General features: G+C 46.5%; 1 protein-coding gene across 9 annotated transcripts in view; it reads left to right on the top strand.

Annotated features, from left to right (window-relative positions):
* PPP1R12B (protein phosphatase 1 regulatory subunit 12B) overlaps window positions 1–26,744 on the top strand; it is a 194,315-nt gene that overhangs the window by 47,941 nt on the left and 119,630 nt on the right. For 6 of the 9 annotated variants that reach the window (XM_060300378.1, XM_060299520.1, XM_030844405.2 and 3 more), the window contains exons 2-10: window positions 2,123–2,253; window positions 6,834–6,952; window positions 13,187–13,346; window positions 14,514–14,658; window positions 15,687–15,761; window positions 17,480–17,559; window positions 18,223–18,416; window positions 23,014–23,126; window positions 25,720–25,920. In XM_060300378.1, the coding sequence (XP_060156361.1) occupies window positions 2,123–2,253; window positions 6,834–6,952; window positions 13,187–13,346; window positions 14,514–14,658; window positions 15,687–15,761; window positions 17,480–17,559; window positions 18,223–18,416; window positions 23,014–23,126; window positions 25,720–25,920 (1,218 nt within the window). Of the gene's footprint in view, window positions 1–2,122; window positions 2,254–6,833; window positions 6,953–13,186; window positions 13,347–14,513; window positions 14,659–15,686; window positions 15,762–17,479; window positions 17,560–18,222; window positions 18,417–23,013; window positions 23,127–23,335; window positions 24,515–25,719; window positions 25,921–26,744 lie in introns of those variants that run through there. The other 3 variants (XM_060302152.2, XM_060301322.1, XM_060301606.1) reach the window with 3 other exon arrangements.

Here is a 26,744-nt window from a genome sequence, read left to right as displayed (position 1 = left end):
ACATTGTTTTGATTAAAGTACATAAAGAACATCTGGCTTCACATGGATGTCTATTTGGAAAAGGGAGGAATATTTTAATAGTCTGTCCAGACAACTGTGGGTATTCTTCTTGGCAGTATACTGAAACGCCAGTAAGTATATAGTAGTTTCTTAAATGTTAGTTGCAGTGTGGAATCTGAAACCATGTCAGTGGACTTTTCTTACTTTGAGATATTAAAATCCGGTGGTCTAACTTGTATTTTGAATGAATCTTTTACCCATGCATGATTTTCTCACACCATGCATCTGATTATGTGGAAAATATGGGTTCATTGAGTTATGCACATTTTCCAGATGTTAATACGTTTCAGTCTATAATATCAAAAGACCACATTTGTTGATAATCCCATTGACCGCATCAGAAAACCGAGTATTAGGAAGCTGTCAAGCTCATGGTAGTGGGTATGTTTCCCAAAATTCTGATTTTAATTGGATGGTCAAATTTTATCATTGGCAACAAATATTAGGTTTTTTTCTTTGAAGTGACGGGCTCACCTTGTTCATTTTCAAGTCTTAATCATTGTAATTTACCTGTCGGTTGCTCTTTTGAGGAAAAACAGCATCTGTGGAAAAGCTGCTCGTCGATCTTGCAACTCAAACAGATGCGCAGGAGCTTTTTGCTTAGGGAGGGTGCTGTGCTTTGTTCCGTGGAGAAGGGCTTTATGTGTGCCTGCTGTTTTGTCACACACAGTATTACGAACGCTTACAGTTTAATAAAATTAATAATGTTCACTGCTTCATCAAGGTCACTCTTGAGTGAAACTGGCCTTTTTTGGGTTTTGTTTTGCTTGAGAGCATGTGGCCAGGAAGAGTACAGTCAGCACCCGCACCCTCTGGTGCCTCCCTTGACTTGTGCAAAGGCTCCAGGAGTTCTCCCCACCATGTCTTTGCATTGTTAGTGCAAATGTCAACACAGCAGAAAAGGCAAATCATGTATTAATATCATTATAAAAATCATTTTGGGGCTTCCCTGGTGGCGCAGTGGTTGAGAGTCCGCCTGCCGATGCAGGGGACGCGGGTTCGTGCCCCGGTCCGGGAAGATCCCACATGCCGCGGAGCGGCTGGGCCCGTGAGCCATGGCCGCTGAGCCTGCGCGTCCGGAGCCTGTGCTCCGCAACGGGAGAGACCACAGCAGTGAGAGGCCCGCGTACCGGAAAAAAAAAAAAAAAAAATCATTTTGATCCAGATAATTGTTTCTCAGCTAAAGCTTTAACCTTTGTTCTTTTTGAAAAGGAGGGGGTTAAGAGACAAGTTTTAGAAAGAGGACTCTCATTTGTTTCTGGTCCTGAATTGTCTCAGCTGTTTTGGATCCACCGCAGCCTTGGTGATGGTCACTCTTACCGGTGTGGGCTTTTTGCCTCCTTTTACTCTGTCGATAGTCTAGATGGCCTTTGGGTCTTGGCAGGCCTCGCTGCTGTTTGTGACTGTTCCTTTTGGGCTTCTGGTAGGCCGGAAGGCTTTATGCAGAAAGCCTCTCTGCCTTCTCATTGTTGCTGTGAGTTGGGCAGCTAAGGATGCCCAGCCAATCACAACTGCAAACATACTTTGCCATATTGTCTGCGGCTATTCAGAAGATAGGTGAAAAGAAAATACATTTCTTCTGTTTGAAGGATCACTGCACCCTTTCTCACCAAAGTGGGGATAGTTTAGCAACCCTAGAAGATAAACTGCAACTTCCCACTGAGAAAGTTGCATTTGATCCTATGTGACTATTTTCCTTTAAAATTCATGGGCAAATTAGTGGTTCCTAACATTCCCTCTTTTTTTTATAATGATGAAACAGCTCACCCATTTATAGTTTTAGAAGTCACTTTCCTCGTTTAACCCTAACAGCACACTAAGTAAGATTAAATATCATTATGCCTGTTTCACAGCTGAGATACTGAGGCATGGGAAGAATTCAGGGATTTGCATAAGATCACAAAGCTGAGAAGTCACGCTCTGGACACTTGCGTCAGGATGCAAGAAATGGAAATTAGTGTTTCATCAGCGCTGCTGCATTGTCCGTGCCCAGAGCAGCGTCTGGCGTGGTGTAGAACTCAGTAAGCACTTGCTGAGTAAATGGATGGACTTTTCTTTTCAGGCTTGTATTGATGAAAATGTGGACATGGTGAAGTTTCTGGTGGAGAACGGAGCCAGTGTGAACCAGCAGGACAGCGAGGGCTGGACGCCCCTCCACGCAGCAGCGTCCTGTGGCCACCTCAACATCGCGGAGTGAGTGTCTGTGCCGGTGGGGCGCTTGTGGGACAGCCTTCGTTCCTCTTCCACTCTGAAGGATTTGAATTTCATAAATAGTAGTAATTTCTCTTTACCGCAAATTATAAAAGCAGGAAATAGAATTATTTTTAAGGAATAATTGATGCTGTGTTTTACATAGCTGCTAAATCTGTAGTTTTTTTAGTTGAAATTTTGTGTTTCTTCTATTTTCAGGTAATTCATATTTGTTGGGATATGCAGAGGTGGCTTCTGTCTGTTGCACTGTCTGGGTTGACTTTTTTTTTTTTTTGCGGTACGCGGGCCTCTCACTGCCGTGGCCTCTCCCGTTGCGGAGCACAGGCTCCGGACGCGCAGGCTCAGTGGCCATGGCTCACGGGCGCAGCCGCTCTGCGGCATGTGGGATCTTCCCGGACTGGGGTACGAACCCGCGTCCCCTGCATCGGCAGGCGGACTCTCAACCACTGTGCCACCAGGGAAGCCCTGGGTTGACTTTTTGAGCAACTATAGCTGGACACATGTGGGCAGGCCTGGAGAATTTTTCTGGACTTTTTTGTAAACCTGTTTTATTGTTTTTTTTAAAAAAAAGCAATGTTTAATACAAATGAAGGTGGAGAATGCCTGGCTGCTGGTCACAGAATTCACGTAGGTAATAGCAGAAGAGTGAGAGACAAGCGTCCGAGCAAAGGAAGGGTGGGAGGGGCACGCACACCCCCCCACCCCCAGCCCAGCCCTCATTGAGACCAGCCTCCAGCACAGCCGGGGCCCCTCCCTGGGCAGAAGAATCCCAACCACATAGTGTCTGGGCTGGAAGGGGCACTAAGTAGATGTCTGTTGAATGAAGGAGTGGTCAGGGAGGTTATTTTTAAATAGAAAGAGACGTTGGCACTTAAAACATCTTTAAAATGAGGCAGTTGAGTGTATTCTACATGAGAGTAAGTGTAGATTGCTAAGGCAAGTTCTCTAAATAAAATCATGATATGCTGTGGTCCTTTGAAGATGCAGTTGCTTGTCTTAAGGCCACTTTCAGTAGGATTAGAGCTCCGTTACATTTCATCTGTTCAGCAAACAGCTCTGCAGAGGCCTGGGAATGGCCTCCCACAGAAACTACTTTGCCCGGGTGTCCTGGGGGAGGGTGCCCAGTGGGGGAAGTCAGACAACGGCAGGGTCAGAGGCAGAGAAAGATCAGGCCGAAGCACTGGTGTTGACTGGGCTTCTTGTTCTAAAAAGCGGGTGGCTGGACTGGCCCCACCGCCAGCAGGAGTCAGCAGCGCGGTTTTATCCTGTCTCCGTTCTGGTTCCGTGAATCAGTCGCCTCCTCTCGCCGGGCTGCCCCTTCGCAGGGTCTCACGGGAGGGCTCTGATTCTCAGCCTAACCCATTCACCAACGTTCCGATGCTGAGGAGTTAAGGTGGCTTCCTCAGAGGTTTCCATTTTCACTTGAAAACTGTATCTAAGAAACATTTATAGAACATGTTAGTCCCTCATCATTGATATTTGATTATTTGTTCAGGTGGCTTGTTTGTGATTTTGAGCTATCAAATCTCATCAATTCAAGGATTTCACTTTTCTCCATTGGAAGGTAACAGGCAGAGCTCACGCTTGGAATTAGGGCCCCTCGTGTTGGCGTGATCCACGGAGGCTCTTTTTTCTTCCTTTTGTGAAACTGAGTACAGAGGATGATTGTAAATGCTTTTTCACGGTGGTTTCTTTATCTCATCTTTGTGGATGAACATAGTTCCTTTGGAAATAAGTTCACAATTTAAGTGTCTCTTGCCCAAATAAATATTACCTTGAGTGAAATGAATTGATGAGAGTTACTGTTTCCATACAGGTGATTACTAGTCAGACATGAAAGTCTGGCCAGGAAAGATGAGCTGGACCAGACCCCCTTTGTGGTGGGGTGGTGGGAACGGCCCTCCTTACCTTCTGCTGTGCGTCACCCTTAGACGGTATCCACTTGACCATCTTTACATACTCATCTGTGCAGCAGCATTTTCTGGACAACGAAAGAACCCCGTTGCTTATGCTACTCATTTTGGTTGGCTCACCTCAGGGCCTCTGAACAGTGTTTCAGATACGATTAGCATTTGATCATTTTGTCATTTTTCTTTTTGTATCTTTTTTTTTTTTGGCGGTACGCGGGCCTCTCGCTGTTGTGGCCTCTCCCGTTGCGGAGCACAGGCTCCGGACGTGCGGGCTCAGCGGCCATGGCTCACGGGCCCAGCCGCTCCGCGGCATGTGGGATCTTCCCGGACCGGGGCACGAACCCGTGTCCCCTGCATCGGCAGGTGGACCCCCAACCACTGAGCCACCAGGGAAGCCCCTGGGGACCCAGGTTTGATCCCTGGTCAGGGAACTAAGATCCCACACGCTGCATGGTGTGGCCAAAGATAAAAAAATAATAATAAATTAAAAAATCGTACCTCATAGGTTGGTATGGATTCTTGTTCAGGTAAAAGTGTGAAGCTAGAGAGGTTTTTCCTGTTTCCTCCTCACCCTTAAAATGGTTTAGGAAGGTAGCCTTACTTAAGAAGAATCTCTTTCTGAACCAGATTACTTTCTAGAAATGAGTCTTCCTGATCATAGGTCTAAGAACTTGTCGGAAAAGGGAAAAGCAGGGGCCTGTATGCCCAAGTGACATTGTGCCTGATCCAGTAAAGAATGGAATGGGTGTCAGAGCAGAGTGGCTAAGATGTTTTATTTATTTCACGTAGTATTTGTGGGTTGCCAAGAGAGGAAAGAGCACGTCAGACCTCATGGCAGTGATAGCCATGAGAAGGGCACAGCTGTTGCCCTGAAGTAGCTTCCAGCCTGGTGGGGCAGCTGCATCGAGACCCGCGTGTGTCACGACAGGAGCGCGGACTTAGTGCTGGGGAGGACTGAGTTCACGGAAGGAGAGGGAATGTGTGGTTGGTGAGAACAGGCAAAGGCATTTTCAGTGGACCTTGAAAGATATGAAAAGTTTCTAGCAGGGAAAGGAGAAGGGGAGGGTGTTTCATCAGTTGGGAGAAACTACTCAATCTGTGGGAGAGACCGGGCGACAGTGGGGTGTGTCTGGGTTCAGTGAGGCATCGAGTTTGATTGGAGCAGAGGGTACAGTTCCATCCAGAAAGCATTTATCGAGTGCTTACTGTGTATATTACTTGCATTTTGATTTTTCAGGGTTGGGGAGGTGTAGTTGAACATCCTCTTTGTCCTGAAGGGGAGAAACCAAAAGAGAGGAGCTCTTGATTAGGGAAATGAGGGGCAACAGATGGACAGAGGACCGGGCCTCAGTACAATTAAGAAAACACGTGGAGCAGGTTAGCCTTGGAGGAGAAAGAGTTTGTTTCTGTCTGAGTCTGTGAGGGAAAGATGGAGAAAGCTGAAAATGAGATGAGTTCATATATGTGGAATCAATCTGTAAGTTAAAAACATTTATTGAAGCTCTATTTATACTAGGTACTAGGCAACGAGAAAGCAAAAACGTGGTCTTGATGTAATCTTTGTTGATTCTCCTCTGCCTCCTTGAATACAGTGGCCATGCGTTGATTATCCTCTTAAGATCTTCTACAGTGTCTAAAATGTGGTACCTTTAAACGCAGGAGGGGACCAGTACATGCTTACTGAATTGTTGATTCGTTGAAGTTTAATTTAAACAGTTTTTCTTTCTCCTTTAAATACTTATATTTGATAGAGCTCCCAGCATAATTGGGATTCTCACTGGCCCAAAAGTAACTTGATTTAGTGCCAAGGTGAACTAGACTTGAATTCAAAAGACTGGGGCATAACCTCTGCCATTTGCCCCCTAATAGTACCCACCTTGCCTACTTCATAAAATTGTTTAAGACTCATTATATAATTTTACGTGAAAGTACTTTGAAAATCAAAAAGGATCTATGTAAGGTATTAAAATTGTCAGACCTTTCTTCTTTAGGATCAAGTATTATATTTCAATATAGAATTTAATCATTTAGAATAGAACAATTTGTTTCCTCAGTAATTTAGTTTCTTCTTAGAGTGTAGATTTCATATACCTGGCTGGTTGAAGGGAGAGTTCTATGAAGGCGTAATTTAGGCAGATTGATGAAAATTTTAATTCGTCCTTTATTTTTCTGTTTTCATGCCCCAACACTACTTAATATACTCTTAATGTGGCATTGGGAAAGTTTCTGTGAGAATTACTTCTTTACGTGTCTTCTGGGAACTCTCATTCTCAATATTACAGGTGTAGTAAGTCCTTTTGGGAGCCTGTGTTTGGACCCCAGGGATGGTGGGTGAGCTTTAGGGCTGCATGTCTTCCTTGTGATATTTAGAGAGTCTCTTGCTGTCTACTGGGAATGAGAGGGTGGGGGTTAGGAACATGAGTGTGAAGGAAATCCCGCTTGTAGGCATTGTTCTTACCAAGAAATAGGGAAGCTTTTGATCCTAATTATTGAAGGCTAGTGGAGTTAGAAATTAACAGTGGAATACCTTATCTGGGACCACATTAAAAATTCCAGAACAGAGGCCGTGCTCTGCATTGAACCCCAGGGATAGGAGTGTAAGCTGATGTTAGACTGGAGAGAGAACCTTGATTCTGGATCTTGTCTGCACAGGTATTTCATTAACCATGGAGCCAGCGTGGGTGTTGTGAACAGTGAAGGGGAAGTCCCCTCTGACCTCGCAGAAGAGCCTGCCATGAAGGATCTTCTTCTGCAGCAAGTGAAGAAGCAAGGTAAGCTGGGGGTAGGTGAGGCTCTGCTGTGCAGGGCCGTGCGCTGTAGTGTGATAGGAAGGTTGGGTCTACCCGCACAGCGTTAGTCATCATTACCCACATCACATACCCTCTTAATACTCACACAAGAATAGGCCAGATGCCAAAAGGAGGGCCAGTCCTTCCTTGTTTTTTCCATTCTGGGGCTGTGTACCCATTGTGCAGTTAGGCGACGTGACTGTTGTTTGATGATGCAGGTTAGACTGAGGAGGGGCATGAGCGTGTCTTACTCTGTGTACACGGTGTGGACTTTGCTCCACACTGTGAAGTCTAAAGAAAGGATGAGATACAGTGTCCCTTTGAGTACTGGCCAAATTCTGCTTATGACTTTGCATCTTTTCTCTTGATGAGAGCTGAAAGTGGTGCTGGTTGAGGTATTTATTGCAACCTCTGAAATGATCTTTAACCATACTAATCATGAAAATTATTTTGGTAGTTTGTCACGGTAAGGAAGCTAACTTAGAAGAATAAACTCTGAAAGAACTTATTTTATATTTTCAGAAGAATCCATTTCAGAGACTAGGTCAGGATTCTGCTACTGGAGGTCTTTGGGTTCTTTTAGTTAAAAAAGTAGCAAATAACACTCGTTAGTTAGCAGGGAGGACAGGTCTTAGGGCGTTTGCTAGAACCACCACAAAACTCTGTGGACATGGTTTATAGTGATGTGTAGTCTTTCTGTTAAACCGCTTTACCCACAATCTGCAGTTGAGTCCAAAAGATTTCTCTCCAGTGACCTTTTCTGACATGATGCTTTAGAACAGTCAGGGCCAGTCCTGGCCATATCCGTTTGCTCACATGTTATCCAAAGCTGCATTTGCGCTCCTACAGCAGAGCTGAATAGCTGTGACAGACCAAATGGCCTGCAACGCTGAAAACATTTATTTAATATCTGGCCCTAAATAGAACGTATGCTGACCCCTGCCTTAAAATAATGATGTTCTAGGGCAGAAAATACTTGTATGAATACTGTGTATAGTTTTTGTGTCATATTGAAATGAAGAACTTTATGCCTAATTTACCATCAAGTGCCACTCAGCCTTATCTCCTCAGATTGGTGTTACAATTTACAAGTGACTTCTTAAAAATAAACTGGATTTTTAATAGTAGTTTTGATTTTAATTTCTGACTCTTCCATTAAGGAGTATACTCTGTTGGAAGAGGCATTCATATGTATGCTTACCTTTGCAGCACTGTTAACTCTTTGTGTGTGGAATTCTGGTCTGTTCCAGATCAGTTATACCCCTTTCAGTTCATCGAGAGGATGTAATAATTGTGAATACAATACATGTGCACCCAGCATCGGAACACCTAAATATATTAAGCAGATACTGACAGAGCTGAAGGGGGAAATAGACAATAATACAATGATAGTATCCTGCTTTCAACAATGGATAGATCATCCAGGCAGAAAATCAACAAAGAAACGCTGGACTTAAACTATCCTTTAGACCAAATGGACCGAGTAGACATACAGAACATTCCATCCAACAGCAGAACAAACCTCCTTGCCAAGGGCACACAGAACATTCTCCAGAATAGGTCATATGACAGGCCACAGTACACGTCTTGGCAAATTTAAGAAGACTGAAATCATACCAGGTATATTTTCTGACCACAGTGGTATGAAACTAGAAATCAACAGCAGGAGGAAAACTGGAAAATTCACAGACTGTGGAGGTTAAACAGCATGCTACTGAACAACCAGCGGGTCAAAGAAGAAACCAAAAGAAAAATCCAAAAATATCTTGAAACAAACGAAAATGAAACACAACATTACCAACACTTGTGGGAGGTAGCAAAAGCAGTTCTAAGAGGGAAGTTTATAGCGATAAATGCATGCCTTAGGAAAAAAGAAAGATCTCAAATAACCTAACTTTACACCTCTAGGAACTAGAAAAAGAAGGACAAGTTAAGCCCAAAATTCACAGAAGGAAGAAAATGACAAAGATCAGAGCAGAAATAATTGAAATAAGAGACCAGAAAAACAATAGAAAATATGAATGAAACTAAGAGCTTTTATGTTTTTTGAAAAAATAAACAAATTGACAAACCTTTAGCTAGACTAAGAAAAAGAAAGAAGACTCAAATAAATAAAATGAGAAATGAAGACATTACAACAGATACCATAGGAATACACAGGATCATAAGAGATTACTGTGAACAATTGTGTGCAAACAAATTGGATAACCTAGAAGAAACGGGTAAATCCTCAGAAACGTGCAACTTACCAAGACTGAATCAGGAAGAAATAGAAAATCTGAATGGATCAATAACAAATAAGGAGATTGAATCAGTAATCAAACAACAAGAAAAACCCAGGACCAGATGGTTTCCCTGGTGAATACTACCAAACATTTAAAGAAGAATTAATACCAGTCCTTCTCAAACTCTTCCCCAAAAATTGAAATGGAAAGAACACTTTCAAACTCTTTTTACAAGACCAGCATTACCCTGATGACAAAGCCAGATGGGTACACTACAGGAAAAGAAAACTCTAGGCCAATATTCCCAATGAATATAGATGCAAAGATTCTCAACACAATATTAGCAACCTGAATTTAGCAGCACAATAAAAGGATCACACACCATGATCAAATGGGATTTATCCCTGGGATGCAAGGATGGCTCAACATATGCAAATCTATAAAAGTGATATACCAATTAGTAGAATGAAAGATAAAAATTATATGATCATCTCAACAGATGCAGGAAAAGCATTTGACAAAATACAACATCCTTTTGTGATAAAAATTCTCAACAAACTGATTGTAGGAGGCATGTCCCTCAACATAATAAAGGCCACATACGACAAGCCCACAGTTAACGTTATACTCAGTGGTGAAAGTTTGAAAGCTTTTCCTCTAAGATCAGGAATAAGACAAGGGTGCCCACTCTCACCACTCCTGTTCGACATAGTACTGGAAGTCCTATCCAGGCAAGAAAAAGAAATAAAAGGCATTCAAATCAGAAAGCAAGGAGTAAAGTTGTCTTTGTTTACAGATGATACGATCTCATGTATAGAAAATCCTAAAGACTCAAACAGAAAACACTTAGAATTAATCAACAAATTTGGTAAAGTTGTAGAATACAAAATCAGTATACAGAGATCAGTTGCGTTTCTATACAATAATGACAACCTATCTGAAAAAGAAGTAAAAAATACATTTCCATTTACAATGGCATCAAAAACAATAAAATACTTAGGAATAAATTTAAGGAGGTGAAAGATCTGTACGCTGAAAACTGTAAGACTCTGATGAAAGAAACTGAAGAAAACACAAATGGAAAGATATCCTATGTTCATGGATTGGAAGAATTAATATGGTTAAAACATTCATACAACCCAAAGCCATATATAGATTCAATGCAATTTCTATCAAAATTCCTGTGGCATTTTTTGCAGAAATAGAAAAACAGTCCTAAAACTTGGTATCACAAAAGACCCTGAATAGCCAAAGAAAGAAGGCAAAGCTGGAGGCATCACATTTCCTGATTACAAACTATAGTAATCAAAACAGTATGGTACTGGCAGAAAAGTAGACACATAGACCAATGGAACAGACTGCAGAGCCCAGAAACAAGCCCTCACATATACGGTCAACTGATATTTGAACAAGAGAGCCAGGAGGACTCAATGGGAAAAAGATAGTCTCTTCAATAAATGGTGTTGGGAAAACTGGATAATCACATGCAGAAGAAGGACATTGGACCCTTATTTTCATGCTCACAAAAATTAACTCAAAATGGAGTCAAATTCTGAAACTATGAAACTCCTATGAGAAAACCTTCTTGACGTTGGTCTTGACAATGAACAAGGAACAAAAGCAAAAATAAATAAGTGGCTCTACATCAAACTAAAAACTTCTGCACAGCAAAAGGAACAATCAACACAATGAAAAGGCAACCTATGGAATGGGAGAAAATATTTGCAAGTCACATATCTGATAAGAGGTCAATATCCAAAATATATAGGGAACTCATACAACTCAATAGCAAAAAACCAAACAATCCAATTAAAAAAGCAGAAGAGCTGAATAGAAATTTTTCCAAAGAAGACATACATTTAATGGCCAACAGGCACATGAAAAGATGCTCAACGTCACTAATCATCAGAGAAGTCCAACTCAAAACCTTATTGAGCAATCACCTCACACCTGTTAGAATGGCTATTATCAAAAAGACAAGAAACAGGGCTTCCCTGCTGGCACAGTGGTTGAGAGTCCGCCTGCCGATGCAGGGGACGCGGGTTCGTGCCCCGGTCCGGGAAGATCCCACATGCCGCGGAGCGGCTGGGCCCGTGAGCCATGGCCGCTGAGCCTGCGCGTCTGGAGCCTGTGCTCCGCAACGGGAGAGGCCACAGCAGTGAGAGGCCCATGTACTGCAAAAAAAAAAGACAAGAAATAACAAGTGTTGGCGAGGGTGTGGAGAAAAGGGAGCCCTCGCACACTGCTGGTGGGAATGTAAATCGGTGCAGCCACTGTGGAAAACTGTATGGAGGGTCCTTAAAAAATTAAAAATAGAACTACCATATGATCCAGCAATTCCACTTCTGAGTGTATATCCAAAGGAAATGAAATCAGAATTTCAAAGAGATATCTGCACTCCCGTGTTCAATGCAGCATTATTCACAGTAGCTGAGATAGGAAACAACCTGAGTGTCAGTGTATGCATGAATGGATGAAGAAGACGTGGTATGTGTATATATATCTATTTATACTGTAGCTAATAGAATAGTATTCAGCCACGAGAAAGAAGGAAGTCCTGCCATATATGATAACGTGCATGGACCTTGAGGGCATCATGCTAAGTGAAATAAGTCAGACAGAGAAAGACAGATACTGTATGATATTGCTGGTATGTGAATCTAAAAATGCAGAACTCATAGAAACAGCAGAAAGGGGGTTTGCAAGGGCTGGGGAGTGGGGGAGATGTTGGTCAAAGGGCATCAACTTCCAGTTATAAGATGGACAAGTTCTGGGGATCTAATGTACAGCAGGTGACCATAGTTAACAATAGTGTATTATATACTGGAAAGTTGCCAAGAGATCTTAAATGTTCTCACCACAAAAAAGAAATGGTAATTATGTGAGGTGATGGAGGTATTTAATAACTGCTGTGGTAATCATGCGGTATATAGGTGTTGTACACCTTTAACTTATACGAAGTTATATGTCAATTAAATCTCAATAAAGCTGTAAAAAAAAAAAAAGAAGAAATAAAATAAATCAGTTACCTCTTCCCCCCATCCATCTCCTCAAATCAGACAGATAATCCTCAGGTAGTTCCCAGGGTCCCATTCAAGAACTGAGAGGGAGGGGAGCAGACCATGCACAGGTAAAGCCTGCCAATGAGTGTGAGACTCCTTGGGCGGGGGTGTTTGTCCTAGGAACAGGTCATTATTTTATGCAACAGGGAATACCCCACCCCAGCTCCTTTTCACTGACACAGAGGTTAGAGAGTTGTTGGCTAAAGGGAGGCACCCTGGGATTTCCTCCATAATGTTTTAAAGGGAAACAAAATCCACATTCCCTTGGACGTTTCACTGTGCATCACCTCTCCTCGGCTCTGGGGCGTATAGCTTCAGTCCGTGTATTTCCCTACACAGGGGAATGAACTTCAGAGGTAGTTAATTTTTTTAAGTATATTATACCTGAAACTAAGATTTTTGATACCAATCCTAAGGTGTAGTGAGTGGAAAAGAGGAGAAGACGGGGACCTAGGATATCAGCGTTCTGGTGACAGCTCTGATGTGTTCTGTGGCCTTGAGTGAGGCACGTGACCTTTGTATGTTTATTTCCTCATCTGTTAAGTGGGGATAGCAGTATCTATTATATTTACCTCAAAGGATTGTGGGGAAGCTAAAATGATATAACATGCAAAAGGACTTTGAAATGTGTACTTTGTACAAATACTATAATATAAAATAATATTCCCTTTGGTTTTTATGTTCTTAAAACTGAAAACACTGTTAAGTATGGTCCCTTAATGGATCTGCCATCAAGTACTATTTAACCTGGTGATTTAACCCTGATAAAACTACTGATGAGTCTGTAAATGTCATGGCTCTTCTAAATGAAGATAAATCTGAAGACGACCCCACTTGATGACTAACTGCCGTTAGTGGTTGTATTTAGGATGTGTTTTGAATCTAAGGGACCTTTGATGATGCTGGCTCTCTGGATCTGGTTTCTGCAGGGGTCGATCTCGAGCAGTCGAGGAAGGCAGAGGAACAGCAGATGCTGCAGGACGCCCGCCAGTGGCTCAACAGCGGGAAAATACAGGATGTGAGGCAGGCGCGCTCAGGGGCCACTGCCCTCCACGTGGCTGCCGCCAAGGGCTACTATGAGGTCCTCAGGTAACGTCCACGCACGTGGTCTGGGCTGCACAGACCGGGAGAAGAGGAGTTGGTTTGGACGCGGGATGGATTAGGTCTTCAGCTGTGCTGCGTTTCTTTGCTGCTTCCCTCCTGGGCCGCGCAGTCTCTCCTTCTGTGTTTGCTGGTACTCTTCCCCTCCCTCCTCCCGCCACACCGCCCTCTAGCTTCTCCTGACGGGTCTGATGTGAGGCAGAGTTGAGCTGGACTGGCCTAAGGGGACCTTGCGTGGCCGCCTCCAGCTCCACAGTTCATCGTTAGCACCCCTGGCACCTCCCCTTCTGGTGACACACAGCACAGAGCAGACTCGCCATCCTTTTGGTCCTCTTTGACTCGTTAGATTAATGACACAGGTCTCGAGTGTGCAACGTCCAGCTGGAGTAGGATGGTCACACGTACATGAGGAATCTGGGCTCTTCTCTGCCTCTTCCCCTTTCCCTTTACATCCTTCCCCGCTTTGTGTGGCTCTGCTCCTGGGCTTGCCCAGTACCTGGGCTGCTGGTGGCACCGCATGTGTCTTGTCACCAGATGCTCTCACTGCCTCGTGTTCCACCCAGTACGAGCTTCCTAGTCTGTGTGGTGAGTGTCGGTGCACCTTTCTGCCTGGCAGCATGTTCACGTGCTCGTTTCTTGGACGGCGTCTGGAGTCCCACGATGTAGGCCGCCTGCGTCCGCCCGGTGCCGCCAGGGCCTCAAGAGTCACGCTGTCCTCCACGCACACGGCTGGGCTGTAGCCTTAGCGTTAGCGAGCGGCCCCTGCACATGCTCCCGTGGAGTCGGAGTTGCGAGCGTGGTGTCCGGGGAAGACCAGCCAGAGAGCTAGTGAGAGAGTGAGAGAATCAGGTGTCCGACAGCCGCTTCCTGCGCTGGAAAGCTGACAGCACCCCCTGACGGAGCTGAGCTAGGCGCTGGCTGGCCTCAGGTGCCTGCGTGGTGGGACATGGGTGTGCCACGGAGCACCGCGGCCTCTGGCCGAGGGTGGTTGAAGCTTACCCGTGGCGGCTCTCAGGCAGTAGCTGGTGCCGAGCTGGGCCGTAGCGGCCGGGTGGCGGCGCAGGGCAGGGCCTGAAACGCCAGCTGGGTGGCCGCTGGTGTGGCACAGAGCTCTGCCACCGAGCACGTAATGGCTGGTTTGGGGTTTCTCCTCAGACTTTTGACTCAGGCTGGCTATGAGCTCAATGTCCAGGACCGCGACGGCTGGACCCCGCTCCATGCCGCCGCACACTGGGGGGTGAAGGAGGCGTGCTCCATCCTGGCAGAAGCCCTCTGTGACATGGACGTCAGGAGCAAACTGGTTAGTGAGCGTCACCCTCTAACGGGGCTCGGGAACAGAAGGCTTCAAGTCCCTGCTAAGTGACCAGGCTTGCTGTCCAGGCTTGGGCATCCCTGGTAGCTGTAGTTCTTCTTCCCGCCCCGTTATCCACGCAGACACGTTGGCTTTGTAACATCAAGCTCCACTGAGCCGCTCTGCTGCATCTGTTTATGCTGAAGCCCCTAAAGCAAACACACAGGAAAAAAAAAAAAAGATTTTTCCCCGTAGCAGAAATGAGCAGTGGGGAAGCCCAAGGCCACTATCTGTGGTGAACTGTGAAATACTTTGGTTTTACTTTTAATTCAAAGACTTAATAGCTGAGCCCTAGTCACATCCAGTTGTTAAAAAACGTTGTAACGATGAGATCCTGCAGTTTGGCTGAAAGTCTTCTTCAGCCGCGCTTGAAGCGATACAGAAGTCCTGCAACTTCTATCCCTACATCTGCTGGTTTTCTAGGAATCCAGAGACATGGCGTTTTACTTCGTAGATGTTCTTATCTACCTCCCATCTCTCCGGACCCAGGGTTCATTCTCACATTATGGGTTAGGGTCCTTAATTGCGCTGTTTCCTAAGAGACAACCCTTCTCTCACTTAAAGGGAGGTGATTCCTGGGACTTAGTCTTTAGTGCACCCGTGCCCTGGACCTCCTTCTGAGGCTTCTAAGAGCCCTTTGTTGAATTTATCATAGCAATCAAGAGCATTTTAGAATAGGTACAAGTAGAGATTTCAGTTGATCATTTGCCAAGAGGCAATAAACATTAGAAATAATGTGGTGATTTCCTCCATACAGCTTTACAAAATATAAAGCCCTGTATTTTAGGGTTTGCTGTTTCTTGTTGTGTTTCCTCTGGGATAGATGAAGGTATTACCACGGTGTCGAGTAGACTAGTCAGTGAAGCAGCTGTCACTGGAGTCAGAGGCATACAGTGGACATCCACTAGTTCTCTGATAAAGTCCCGTGATCGCTGCGTCTGCTTCCGATTGGTCATGGCGCCCCTTTTCTCTGCCAGGGCCAGACACCGTTTGATGTGGCTGACGAGGGCCTCGTGGAGCACCTGGAGATGCTGCAGAAGAAGCAGAGCGTGGTGAGTCTGGGGGGACAGTCCACGCCACAGGCCACACCAGCTGTAGTTTGTCCGCTGAGAGTGGAGTTGGACGTCCCTGCATTCCAGCAATGGCAGTGGTTCCCTCCAGAAGTATCCGCAGAGTCTGTTAGAAGAAAATATACCAGAAACTGTTGTTGCTAAAGTTCGCTTGCTATCTCCTCCTTATCTTAGAGCCTTCAAGCAGCTGAAAGGCAAACATGATGGCGACGACGACTCTAGTTACCCTCGAGCTCTAGAAAATGAGCGTGGTGTGTTCAAGTCAGAAGTTTTTGCAAATAGGGGTAGAGGACACCTCATAACTTTTCCTTACTGACTGAAAGGACTTCTTTGTTGAAAGAAAATTGATTACAGGGAGGGATATATTTCTTAAAAAGCAAACAAACCCACAAAAACGAAAACATTTGGCATTGGACAGTGCTTGGTCAGTGCTTCATATTTATTCCGTTCATCAAATATCCAAAATTCAGTCCTCTTCTCCCTCTTCTTCTAGATCTTTGATGGTTTGGTTGTCTGTGCCCTTCTGCTTCGTGCAGCACAGGAGGACCATGTAAGCATGGTACCCTCGTCCAGACTGCAGGGTGGAAAACCCTGCCAATACTCGAGTGAACAGGGAGTGAGTCACACTCTACCTGAAAGAGAGAGGAGGAGTTAGGTGAGGAGGATAAAGTCAGTCACATTAGGGCCTTGAGAATCTCCTGTTTAAGCAGAGTAGGACAGAAAAAAATCACTAGCTTTCCTTGTGTTTTCCTTTGCGTGGGCTGTGGCTCAGGGCACATGAGCTCGAGTTCAGGAGAATGTGAGAAGCTGAGAGCAGTTCTGAATGAAAGACCCGTGTGGTTCAGTGACGGGACAGATCAGCTGTCCTGCCCTCCCCTGTGCTCAGCACCGTCTGGACTGGGGAGTGGAGACGCTCATTTCTTCAGGGCTGGCTGGGAAAGCTGCAGACCCAGAGCGCAGACGCAGCTTGCGGTTCAGTTGTCCCCTCTGATGAGCAGCTGGAATCGATTTCTGGGCAGCAGCAGCCTTCCTAATATAAGATGATCATTTGCATGGTTAGGTGTTTGTTGTTTTTTAAATTTTTTATTCTGAAATAATTTTGAAGCTTACAAAGACGTTGTGGAAATAGTAGAGAGTTCTCGTGTATCCTTTACCCAGCATGGTTCGGTCTTTGTACATGAGTAATATCCTCACTAAATAACATTTCTATGCTACTGGGAATGGTGCCTGCCTTTGCCCCCTGCATAACTTTGGGGTCCAGGCATTTAAGTACATTTTGTCTAGAGCAAGTACCGGACAGTTTTTTCCAAGGGCTTATTTCCCATTTGGCACCTGCTTCTTCTTTAGAACCGTTGCCAACGTAATTCAGTATACGGATCATGAAGAGTTCTTTCAGAGGTACTTCTGGCGTTTTATCCTTTACACCTAGGCTTTTTGGGACGATTGGGTTTGGATATTTGATGGGGCAGTTTTCATTGAAGCTCTAACGCTGTGGATTTCCTCTTATTGAATGAGAATCTTCCTCTGTCATTATCTTCCAAGGAGACGCAGCACACAGCTGATGTGTCTCCCTTCTCCCCAGTCCTCTCCCCCCCTTTGGTGTTGGTCCGGTAACAGGGGCCATTTTAGTTTTTCTCGTGGCTGCTGATTTTTTACCAATAGTCAACATCTTCCCTTTGTTCTGTTTTCTCAATTTCCAGCTTCGAAGTGAAAAAGAGACACGGAATAAGCTCATTGAGTCGGACCTGAACAGCAAGTTGCACGGTAGACTCTTTAAGAAGTAAGATATTTGGGTTTGAGAAATGTGATGAGCCCTGCTGAGTGTGACACGTTTAGCTTGAGAATTTATCCAGTGAAGAGACCCCGTGTTTGTAGCCAAATGATCTTTAAACACGTGGGAATGTTTGAGGGGCAAGGAGGTGAGTGGCATTGACTTGGGGGGGGGACACTGAGAGTGGGTGGGCGTGTTTTAAATTTGTGAATTAACGGAGACTGTGTGCATTGCTTTTTTCCCGGCTGAAGGGTTCTTAGTCCCAACTCCTTCCCTACCTAGAAGGTCTGAGCTCAGGGGCCGTGTCTGTTCTGTTTACACCATACTGTCGCCTGGCATGGTCCTGGCGTGTGAGAAGCACTCAGTAAACATTTGTTAAATGATTAAAAAGTATTTACCTGCTCACTCATCATGAAGATGCATAGCCCTCCTGTTCCTGTGTGTTAAACTTGCTGGATCTTCTATCACACTCTCAAATCCAGTACCAACCCGTAGTCAGCAGAAAACCCAGGATTCAGAAGAATACGGACGTAAAGGAGGGTTTGAATACATCTCTGTTACTGCTTCCGCACAGAGCTTCACGGGCTTGTCCTTCTCATACCGGATCCCCAGGGAGCGTAGGAAACGGTGTGTCCTTTCTCAATTGCGCTCAAATTGTCGTCTTTAATTTAGCAAAGAGAAGATGCTCTATGAGGAGGAGACACCAAAGCCCCAAGAAATGGAGGATGAAAACAAAGAATCCAGCAGCTCCAGCTCAGACGAGGACGAAGGTGAAGATGAGGCTTCTGAGTCAGAAACCGAGAAGGAGGCGGGTGATGCCGAGACCCTCTGTCTGCAGAGCACGGGGGGTCACTGCTTGTCACAAGGCAGGTGATGCCAGGGCCCTCAGGTGGAACCGATTCCCTAAACAGAACCTCCAAGTCTTTTTCTTTTTCCTTCCCATTATGTGGCACTCCTTCAATTCCTGATTTGGGGATTGAAGAAGGAACAAAATCGTATTTACCCTTATGACTCTTATTGATGATATACATCATATGGCGCTCCTTACGTTTGTTATATGGCGAGACAGGAACCCCAGCGGTGAGAGTTGGGTGCTGGGCATGGTCAGAGTGCCAGGCTGTACATTAGCCTGAGGTTTTGATACACAGTAAGGCCAACACTTAGGAAAGAGACACACGGGGCTTTGCTGAGTAGAGGTTCCCCTGCCGCAGAGTAGTCCTCGTGGGTAACTGGGAGCTCGTGATAAACTCAGATTTCACCCGCCCATGTCCTGCAGTCACCGGCATGTTATTTCTTCAGACTGGTGTCCACGGGAAGATGCAGTGTCTTCAGTGAGAGGACCAAGTTAGAGGGAAGAGTCCACATTCAGTTTATGTCAACAGTAAAGTCTGTGTTTCCCTCTGACTCTGCCCTCGCCGGCTGCCCATCACGAAGATGCTCAGCTCTTTCGGTTGCTGGGCCCCAGCTCTTGTAAAGTGGGTCTGCCTTCACTGACGTGGTTTCTCTCAGTTGCAGGAGAGCACTGCCTTTGTCCGTGTCTCCGTCTCTCAGAGGAAGTTAGAGACCCTTTGCTTGTGTAGAACAGACGGGCCCAGCTAGGTTTGTAGTGGAGGAGACGACCTTTTGTTCACTAAGTCTTGCATTGCTGTTCCTAAGCAGGCACAGCTGGCTCTGGAAATGCCAGTGTAGTGTCTGTCAAAATCTGTGTGTGTTCATCTTTGTAATATTGGTATTGTGTACTGAGTGCTTACATGTTTTAGGCTTCCAGTATTGTCTGGAATGAGCATCTAGACTTGTTCTGTGCCGGATCACTATGTTAGCTACCAAGGTGTTGGCGGAGTGGGAGGGCACTGCCTGGGCTACTGAAATTACCCACGATGCGTCCCCAGGCCTCAGATCTCTTGTTCCCTGCAGCCCAGCTCCACGTTGCTATTGGGGTGAAGCACCCCACACCCCTTGATGATGCTGCACTCCTGTTCAGAAACCTTCCATGACCACCTTCCTGACTCTGCCTGCAGAGTAAGTCCCAAGCCCTGTGGCCCGGCCTTCAAGACCTCTCATAGTCTAGCTCCAGCTGACCTTTCCAGTGTTGTCTGTAAATGCGGATGTTTGCTATCCAAGCTGGATCGCTGGAGTTCCCAGACAAGCCTGAGTGTTCTACCCCTGAACAGTTATTCGTGCTGTAGAACTTGTTCCTGGCCATCAGATGTTTATTGCATGATTTCCGTCAGAAGCTGTAGGGTCTGCCAGATTGCAGAGTCCTTCTCTAGGTTTTTCCCATGCAGGAACCTGTAGAGGAGGGACCCCTCCCTGTGCTCTCCCCCCCCACCCCCCCCGCCGTGTGGCCCCCAGCACTGCTCATTCCTCTCGGTTGCAGCGCCCTTGGGCTGGGAATTCCAAGCGTGTCACTCCTAGGTCTCAGCACTGCACCTGGCACGTGACAGGCAGCCGCATCCACTGAACGTTTTGTTGAATGTATCTCGGGGATGTAGGGGGATAGGAAGGCGTGTACATGAGTAAAGCCCATGTCACGTGAGAGAGAGAAACGCAGCCAATGATGTTCACTAGTCCAAAACACTGCATTGAGTTTGGGGGTTTATTGTGACACTTTAGGGTGGAGATCAAGGAGGCGGAATAGAAAGACACAGAGCTCACCTCCTCCCACGAATACATCAGAAATACATCTACACATGGGACGGTTCTCACAGAACATAGCAATGCTTCACATTTATGCAGTGCTTATTTATTTATTTATTTGGTTGCGCCATGTCTTAGTTGTGGTGGGCGGGCTCCTTAGGTGCAGCACACGGGCTGTGGCACGTGAACTCTTAGTTGCAGCATGCGGGATCTAGTTCCCTGACCGGGGATTGAACCTGGACCCCCTGCATTGGGAGTGCAGAGTCTTATCCACTGTGCCACCAGGGTAGTCCCTATATACAGCTTTTGAATTTGCGACACACTTAACACATTTTTATTTAATCCTTACACCCACACTCTGAGGTGATGTATTATTGCCTCCACTTTTTAGAATGGGAAAGTGACACCGCAGGTGAGGTGACTTGGGGCTCACAGCTGTGGGTGGAGTGCCCGAGCCCCCGACTTTGATCTGGGCTCCTCGGAGTAGCAGGGGCAGAAAGCTCACGCTGGGGGCAAGGGCAGGATCTCCCCAGGGGAGGGGTCGTCAGAAAAGAGCTACATACGGGATCTGGGAGGTGAGATAGAGTTGGTGGAGGAGGGGTGGCCCCAGGGGATGTGTGTTTCTGCGTCGGGAAGGCCGGGCAGGAGCGAGGAGGAGACCGAGGCTCCAGCGGGTCAGTCTCAGAAGCTGGCGGCGGCTGTGGGCTTCCCTGCGCACTTCTGTCTGTGGACATTTTACTCCTGACTCAGAGCCTGGCTCAAAGCAGCGTCCTTTGCGAAGCCCTGTCGTCACAGCTACGAGGTTTCCTCCCCTCTTCTGACTCCTGTAGCTGTGGTTGGAGCCTTTGTGTTGCTTGGACTACTTAGCGTTCGTGTTACCTCGATTCTCCTCTTCGTCTGCTCTGCTCTCCCCACCAGCGAGCTGCGGGGCGCTGGGACACAGCGTGTGTCCTGCTGACCTTCGCGTCCTTCCTGGTGCCCAGCGCCGGGCCTTGTGCAGGGCAGGTGCTCGGCACAGCCTGGCGGGGGCGTGGGGAGCGGGTGGTGCCTGAACCTCCAGGTGCCGCCTGGCGCGCGTGCACACACTGAGCAGGCCCTTGTTGAGTGCATGTCTCCTCTTTTTAAACCTCCACAGGTACAGCCTCATAAAATGACAGTTTCCATGTGTGTTACGTACAAACGTAGTTGTAAGGAATGTTAATTATATTTTGAGGTAAATGTAAGCAGTTTGACTTGGATTTGTTTTTCCCTTTCTTTTACTTATTTGACGTGTTACTTATCTACTGCTGCATAACAAGCCATCCCAAAACTTAGTGGCAGGTAGCACAACTCTTTGTACGCACCCAGTGTCACAGGTTGGTAGTTTGGGAAGGGCCCTGCCGGGGCGGCTTCTCTGTTGTCCGTGTCGCGGTGCCGGCACACTCACGAGTGTGGCGAGTTGGTGCGTGGCTGAGGGGTGGCCTTCTCCCTTCCTGGTGGCTTGCCGGGACGTCTGGGGCAAATGGGCCGTGTGTCTCTTGTCATCAGGCAGGCCAGCCCCTGCTTCACACGGCAGCTGAATTCCAGCCATCATCAGAGGGGGCGAGCTCCGCGCACACGCACTCTCCAGGCCTCTGCTGTGTCCCGTTTGCTGATGTCCCAGGGGCCACAGGAAGTCACAGGGCCAAGCCCGGAGTCAGTATGAGGGGTACTACAAAGGGTGTGGACTCACCAGGAGTCAGCCTATGACAGTGTCAGTGAGGTTTGGCAGTGAGGTCCATTTCCTGGGGGTAGAGACGTTCCGACTGTATTCAAAGACTGCCTTGAGTATTCACAGTAGCCACAAAGACAGTGACGTTCATAATAATAAACTGTTTTCTAGGGACTTAATATTGAGTTATGCAACTTAAAAACATTTTATCTCTAATCTGTACAGCAACTCACAAGACAAGAATTTGAGTCCCTGATTTATCAGTGAGAAAATCGAAGTTCAAATATGCTAAGTAACTTGCCCAGTGTCCCACATCTAGGATGTGGCTTAAAACTGTCCCGTAGTTCATGAGTGGGATACCCTGGGGCTGTGTTTCTGGAGTCCAGGGACCAGAGGCCCAGCAGCCTCTGGACGCAGGCAGACGGGACTTTTATCAGCGCCCCGTGAGGGACCCCTCCCGCTTATGTCACCACAGTGTCCTACATGACCCTCTGGCTTTATTTCCTGTTGTGACCCCAAGAGCCCTTGTCACTTGGTGGCTGCCTCTTTCCTGACCAGCGGACGTGGGTGTTGTGACTTCCCAGCCCTTCCTCCTGCTGCTCTGTGCCCTCCGGCTTCCCCCACGGCATCTTCCCTACGTTCCCTCCCTCAGACGATCTGCCTCTTCTCTGAACCCCCGGAGCACTTGCTGATTTAAATCAACCAGTTCAGCACCGGACGTCTTTGACCTTGTGTTGTTACCATGATTATTTTACGTCTTACGTCTCTTCTTTTTGTAACTGCCTAGAAAGCAAGGTCTATCTTATACCTTCTCGGGCTTTTCCTGCCCAACCCTCCAAACAGAGTAGATTCTTACTATGTACTTACTGATGAATTTTATATGTGACATATAGTGTCAGCTATACATGTGGGGATTAGAATTGGCACCTGTCAAGACAGGAGTTCCACTTGAGTCTGTTTTCTTATAAGAGACAGTGGTTGCCAGAGGTTTCATAGTAGTTTGAATCCCAGCATTACATGGCCCTAATGATCTGTTTTGATAATGGGTAAACCCTTTCTGTTAGCTGAAAAGTGCACATACACACGGATAAGCTTTTCATACTTGTACTGGTTGCTTCTCCTGTCTTAAATAACAGATAAAAAGCCGGGAGCCGTCGTCAACCGTTCCAACTCCGAAAGCAAGAGTAGTGCCGCCGAGCAGACACCAGCACCAGCGCAGATCACCTCCTCCACCTCTTCAGCCAGGAGAGTGAGTAGTTTGGAATTCGTTTGGATAGTTCCCACTATTGCGGTAACGTACAGTTAGAAAGGCCCTAAAGGTACATTCATGCTTTTTTTTTTTCTTTAAATTGAGTATAGTTGATTTACGATGTTGGGTTAGTTTCAGGTATACAGCAAAGTGATTTGGTTATACATACATATATATCTTTTTTTTTTCACATTTTTTTTCCTTTATAGGTTATTACAAAGTACTTAGTAGAGTTCCCTATGCTGTACGGTACAGTAGGTCCATGTTGTTTATCTATTTTGTATATAGTGGTGTGTATCTGTTAATCCCAAACTCCTAATTTATCCCCCCCTCCTTTCCCCTTTGGTAACCATAAGTTTGTTTTCTATGTCTGTGAGTCTATTTCTGTTTCATAAATAAGCTCATTTGTATCCTTTTTTTTAGATTCCACATATGAGTGATATCATGTGGTATTTGTCTTTCTCTGTCTGACTCACTTCACTTAGTATGATAATCTCTAGGTCCATCCATGTTGCTGCAAATGGCATGATTTCACTCTTTTTTATGGCTGAGTAATACTCTGTTGTATATATGTACCACATCTTTATATTCCTGCCTTAGTCAACTCAGCTGCCATAACAAAATACCACAAACAGGGTGGCTTTAAATAGAAACTTATGTCTCACGGTCTGGAGGCTGGAACTCCAAGATCAAGGTGCTGGCAGGTTCAGTTCATGGTGAGGGCGCTCTTCCTGGCTCTCAGACAACCACCTGGTCTCCAAGTATAATCACACTGGGGGTTAGGGCTTCAGTACGTGGATTTGGAGGAGTGGACACGATGTTTGTGTCCATGACTTTGCCCACAGTATATTTTAAAAAAGTATAAAGCCATCACCAAACAAATTTGGCTACAGTGTGTTTAGATGACACAGGCCCTAGTAACCTGGGACCAAGGAAGTGTTGTCAGTTGCCTGTTTTCTTCGTATCTGAAGTTGAGGTGAGCGTATGTGAAGCTCAGTTGGGCTGGGAAGATAGCCAGCATCCAGCCTCGATTGTTCTGATGACTGCTCTTCTTTTTTTACTTCTCGTGTTCCATTTTACTTTCCTGAGTTAAGTCCTTATAGTCGATGATGAATGGAGAGCAGAGGTTGAAAGCACTTGTTGAAATACGTGAGTGCCTCCGGCAGCCTCCTCAGGCCGCTCAGAAGCTGCCGGCTCCTCGCCGGTGATGCCGCGGCTCCGCAGCGTGTGGGATTGATGTTGAGGAGAACGGGCCCGAGCTCTTTGGAGTGCAGCTCTTGGACAGCTCTGTACTTCTGCAGATGCTAACTTACTGATCTTCCCAGAGCCTCGTGAACGTGCAGGTGGCATTCTGGTGTCCTTGTGGAGACAAGGCAGCAGAGGCTCAGCTGCGCGCTGGCTCCCGGGAGCGTCCAGTCTCTCAGTCCTGCGCACTCCCCCTGCTTCTGCGCGTGACTAAATCGCCTGCTTTTTTAAGAGGAAAAGTCCTAAATTAAAAAAGATACAAACGCACACCCATACTTATTCTACTTTGCTAAAAGAATGCTGGGAAACATTTCTCCCCTCAGAACCAGGTGGCTTAGAAAGAGCTGACGGGATCGATTCTCTGACGCTGGAAGGAGTACGTAAATCTGTCCATTCAGACGGTCGGGTAAAAGAAAAAGCTAAGCATGGTTTTACATTTCTGTTGCGTTTTCACTATGCCAGGCGGTAGAGGTGGCCTGGTTCTGCAGAAAGACCGACGCATCTAGCAGAGCCCCCCACGGCCCAGGAAGAGGCCCACGGCTGCTGGTCTGTAGACCAGATGTGCCCCAGCCTGGTCTTCAGGCTGACACTAGTCTGTGATGTTTTCTGTGGTTTATAGCAGGATGAGATGGTTAAGGACAATGGAAGCTTTCCATGAAGCCTTCTTTTCTAATGTTAAAATTACTTCTCTCTCTCTCTTTTTTTTAATGAAATGATGGTACCGGAAATGGTAATCCATTTCTGAAAGCTGTTCTGGCAAAATTTAAAAACTGGCAACTCTGTGACTTGTACCATTTTTTTTTTCTTTTTTAATTTTGCTGCTCGCTGAAATCTGAAATGCTTAGAACTGCTGCCCTCGGTCAAATAAACCATTGTCTTGAAATAAGCAGTTAGAATTTGAGTGGAGTGGCCTTTAGCATCTGTGTGCATGTTACCTTCCATCAGCTTGCCGCAGTCTCATCACAGGACCTTGAAACATAGTGACACCTTGGCCCGCCCTGTGTTTCCCAGTGTCCACATGTTATAAGAGGGGTAAGCTCTTTGCCAGGGTTGAAGATGGGCACGTTGAGGCCTGGAGAGGTGAGGTGTCCTGTCCCCAGGCACACAGCGGACAGGAGGGGGCGTGTCACCAGGCCTGGGTCAGCACTCAGCCTGCTGTCGTACTCCTCGAGCAGCTCTGCCAGGTGGGAGCTTCTTAGGCTGTCTCTGGCCCAGGAGAAAGGGAGCCCTGCGCGGGCCTGGCCTGCCGCATGCTTCTCCCTGCTCCGCCCCACATCGCCCCACGGAGCTCAGCTGGGGACGGAAAGACCCAAAAGGACCTTCCTTTCCTTTGCTTCGTCCCTCGTAGTTCTCCGGCCTTTTCAACAAGCCGGAAGAGCCCAGAGATGAGTCTCCGTCTTCGTGGAGGCTGGGCCTCAGGAAGACCGGCAGCCAGAACGTGCTGGGCGAGGCGGCCAGGTCCAGGGAGGCCCTGCGGGACCGGGGCGCGTCCATCCACCGCTCGGCCTCCAGCCCCCGCATCTCCACTGTGCTGGACACCAGAGAAAAGGTGCAGTTTCCCTCTGTGACAGTGCAACCTCGGGAACAAAGGAAAACATTTTCTAGTCCCTAATTTGATGCTGGAAGTACAGAGTCTTTAAAAGGAGACAGGCATGTTGATTAATCATGTAGCTCTTTGCTTGCTATTACTTGCTTGGCCAAGAAAGAAAGAGACCCCTTTTCCTTTTGGCATATACCTTCTGTTCATTCTTCCTTACCCTCCTTACCTGGGGCAAAAAAGTGGGTCAGAAGCATGAAGATTTGGATACGGCCTAAAAGGTTCCTCTGAACCAGTAACAGTATTTATTCTTTTTATGTTTAGAAGCAGAGTTCCTTGGTTGGGCTTTCAATCCTAATGAGGCTCAGGCAGAGTAGCACTTAGAGAAACAAATCTTAGTGTCTCATTTGTTCATTAATTGATGTATGATCCGGCTACTTCTCATCTGCTGTTCGTCCAGAAGGAGCACGTTTCTGTGTCTTCACTCTGGTTCCAGAGTTCACAGGGCTCGCTCGGTGCACCTCTCTGGGGCTGGGTCTCCTTCAACCACAGACCCCTCGCTCGGTCCTGGGTTTCCGGAGACACTCGGGCCCGAGGTGTGTGGGCTGCATTAGCTCTGGGGCCCATTTGTACCCGAGGCTGCATTTTGAGGAGAAGAACTCGAGAGTGCAGTTGCTGTCTGTGGCTCTTCAGAAGCTCCCTGTCTCTGTAGGGCTGCTGCTTGGTGTGATAGGTGCTGCTCTTTCCTGTTTGATGGCCCTGGCTTTTCCCATGATAACTATTTCCCTACATGTTGGTTTTTAATGGAGGAGAGTTGGGAATGAGCCTTTGAATGC

This window comes from Globicephala melas, chromosome 1, assembly GCF_963455315.2.
Source record: "Globicephala melas chromosome 1, mGloMel1.2, whole genome shotgun sequence".
NCBI lineage: Eukaryota > Metazoa > Chordata > Mammalia > Artiodactyla > Delphinidae > Globicephala > Globicephala melas.
This window is presented reverse-complemented; position numbering and strand designations above follow the sequence as displayed.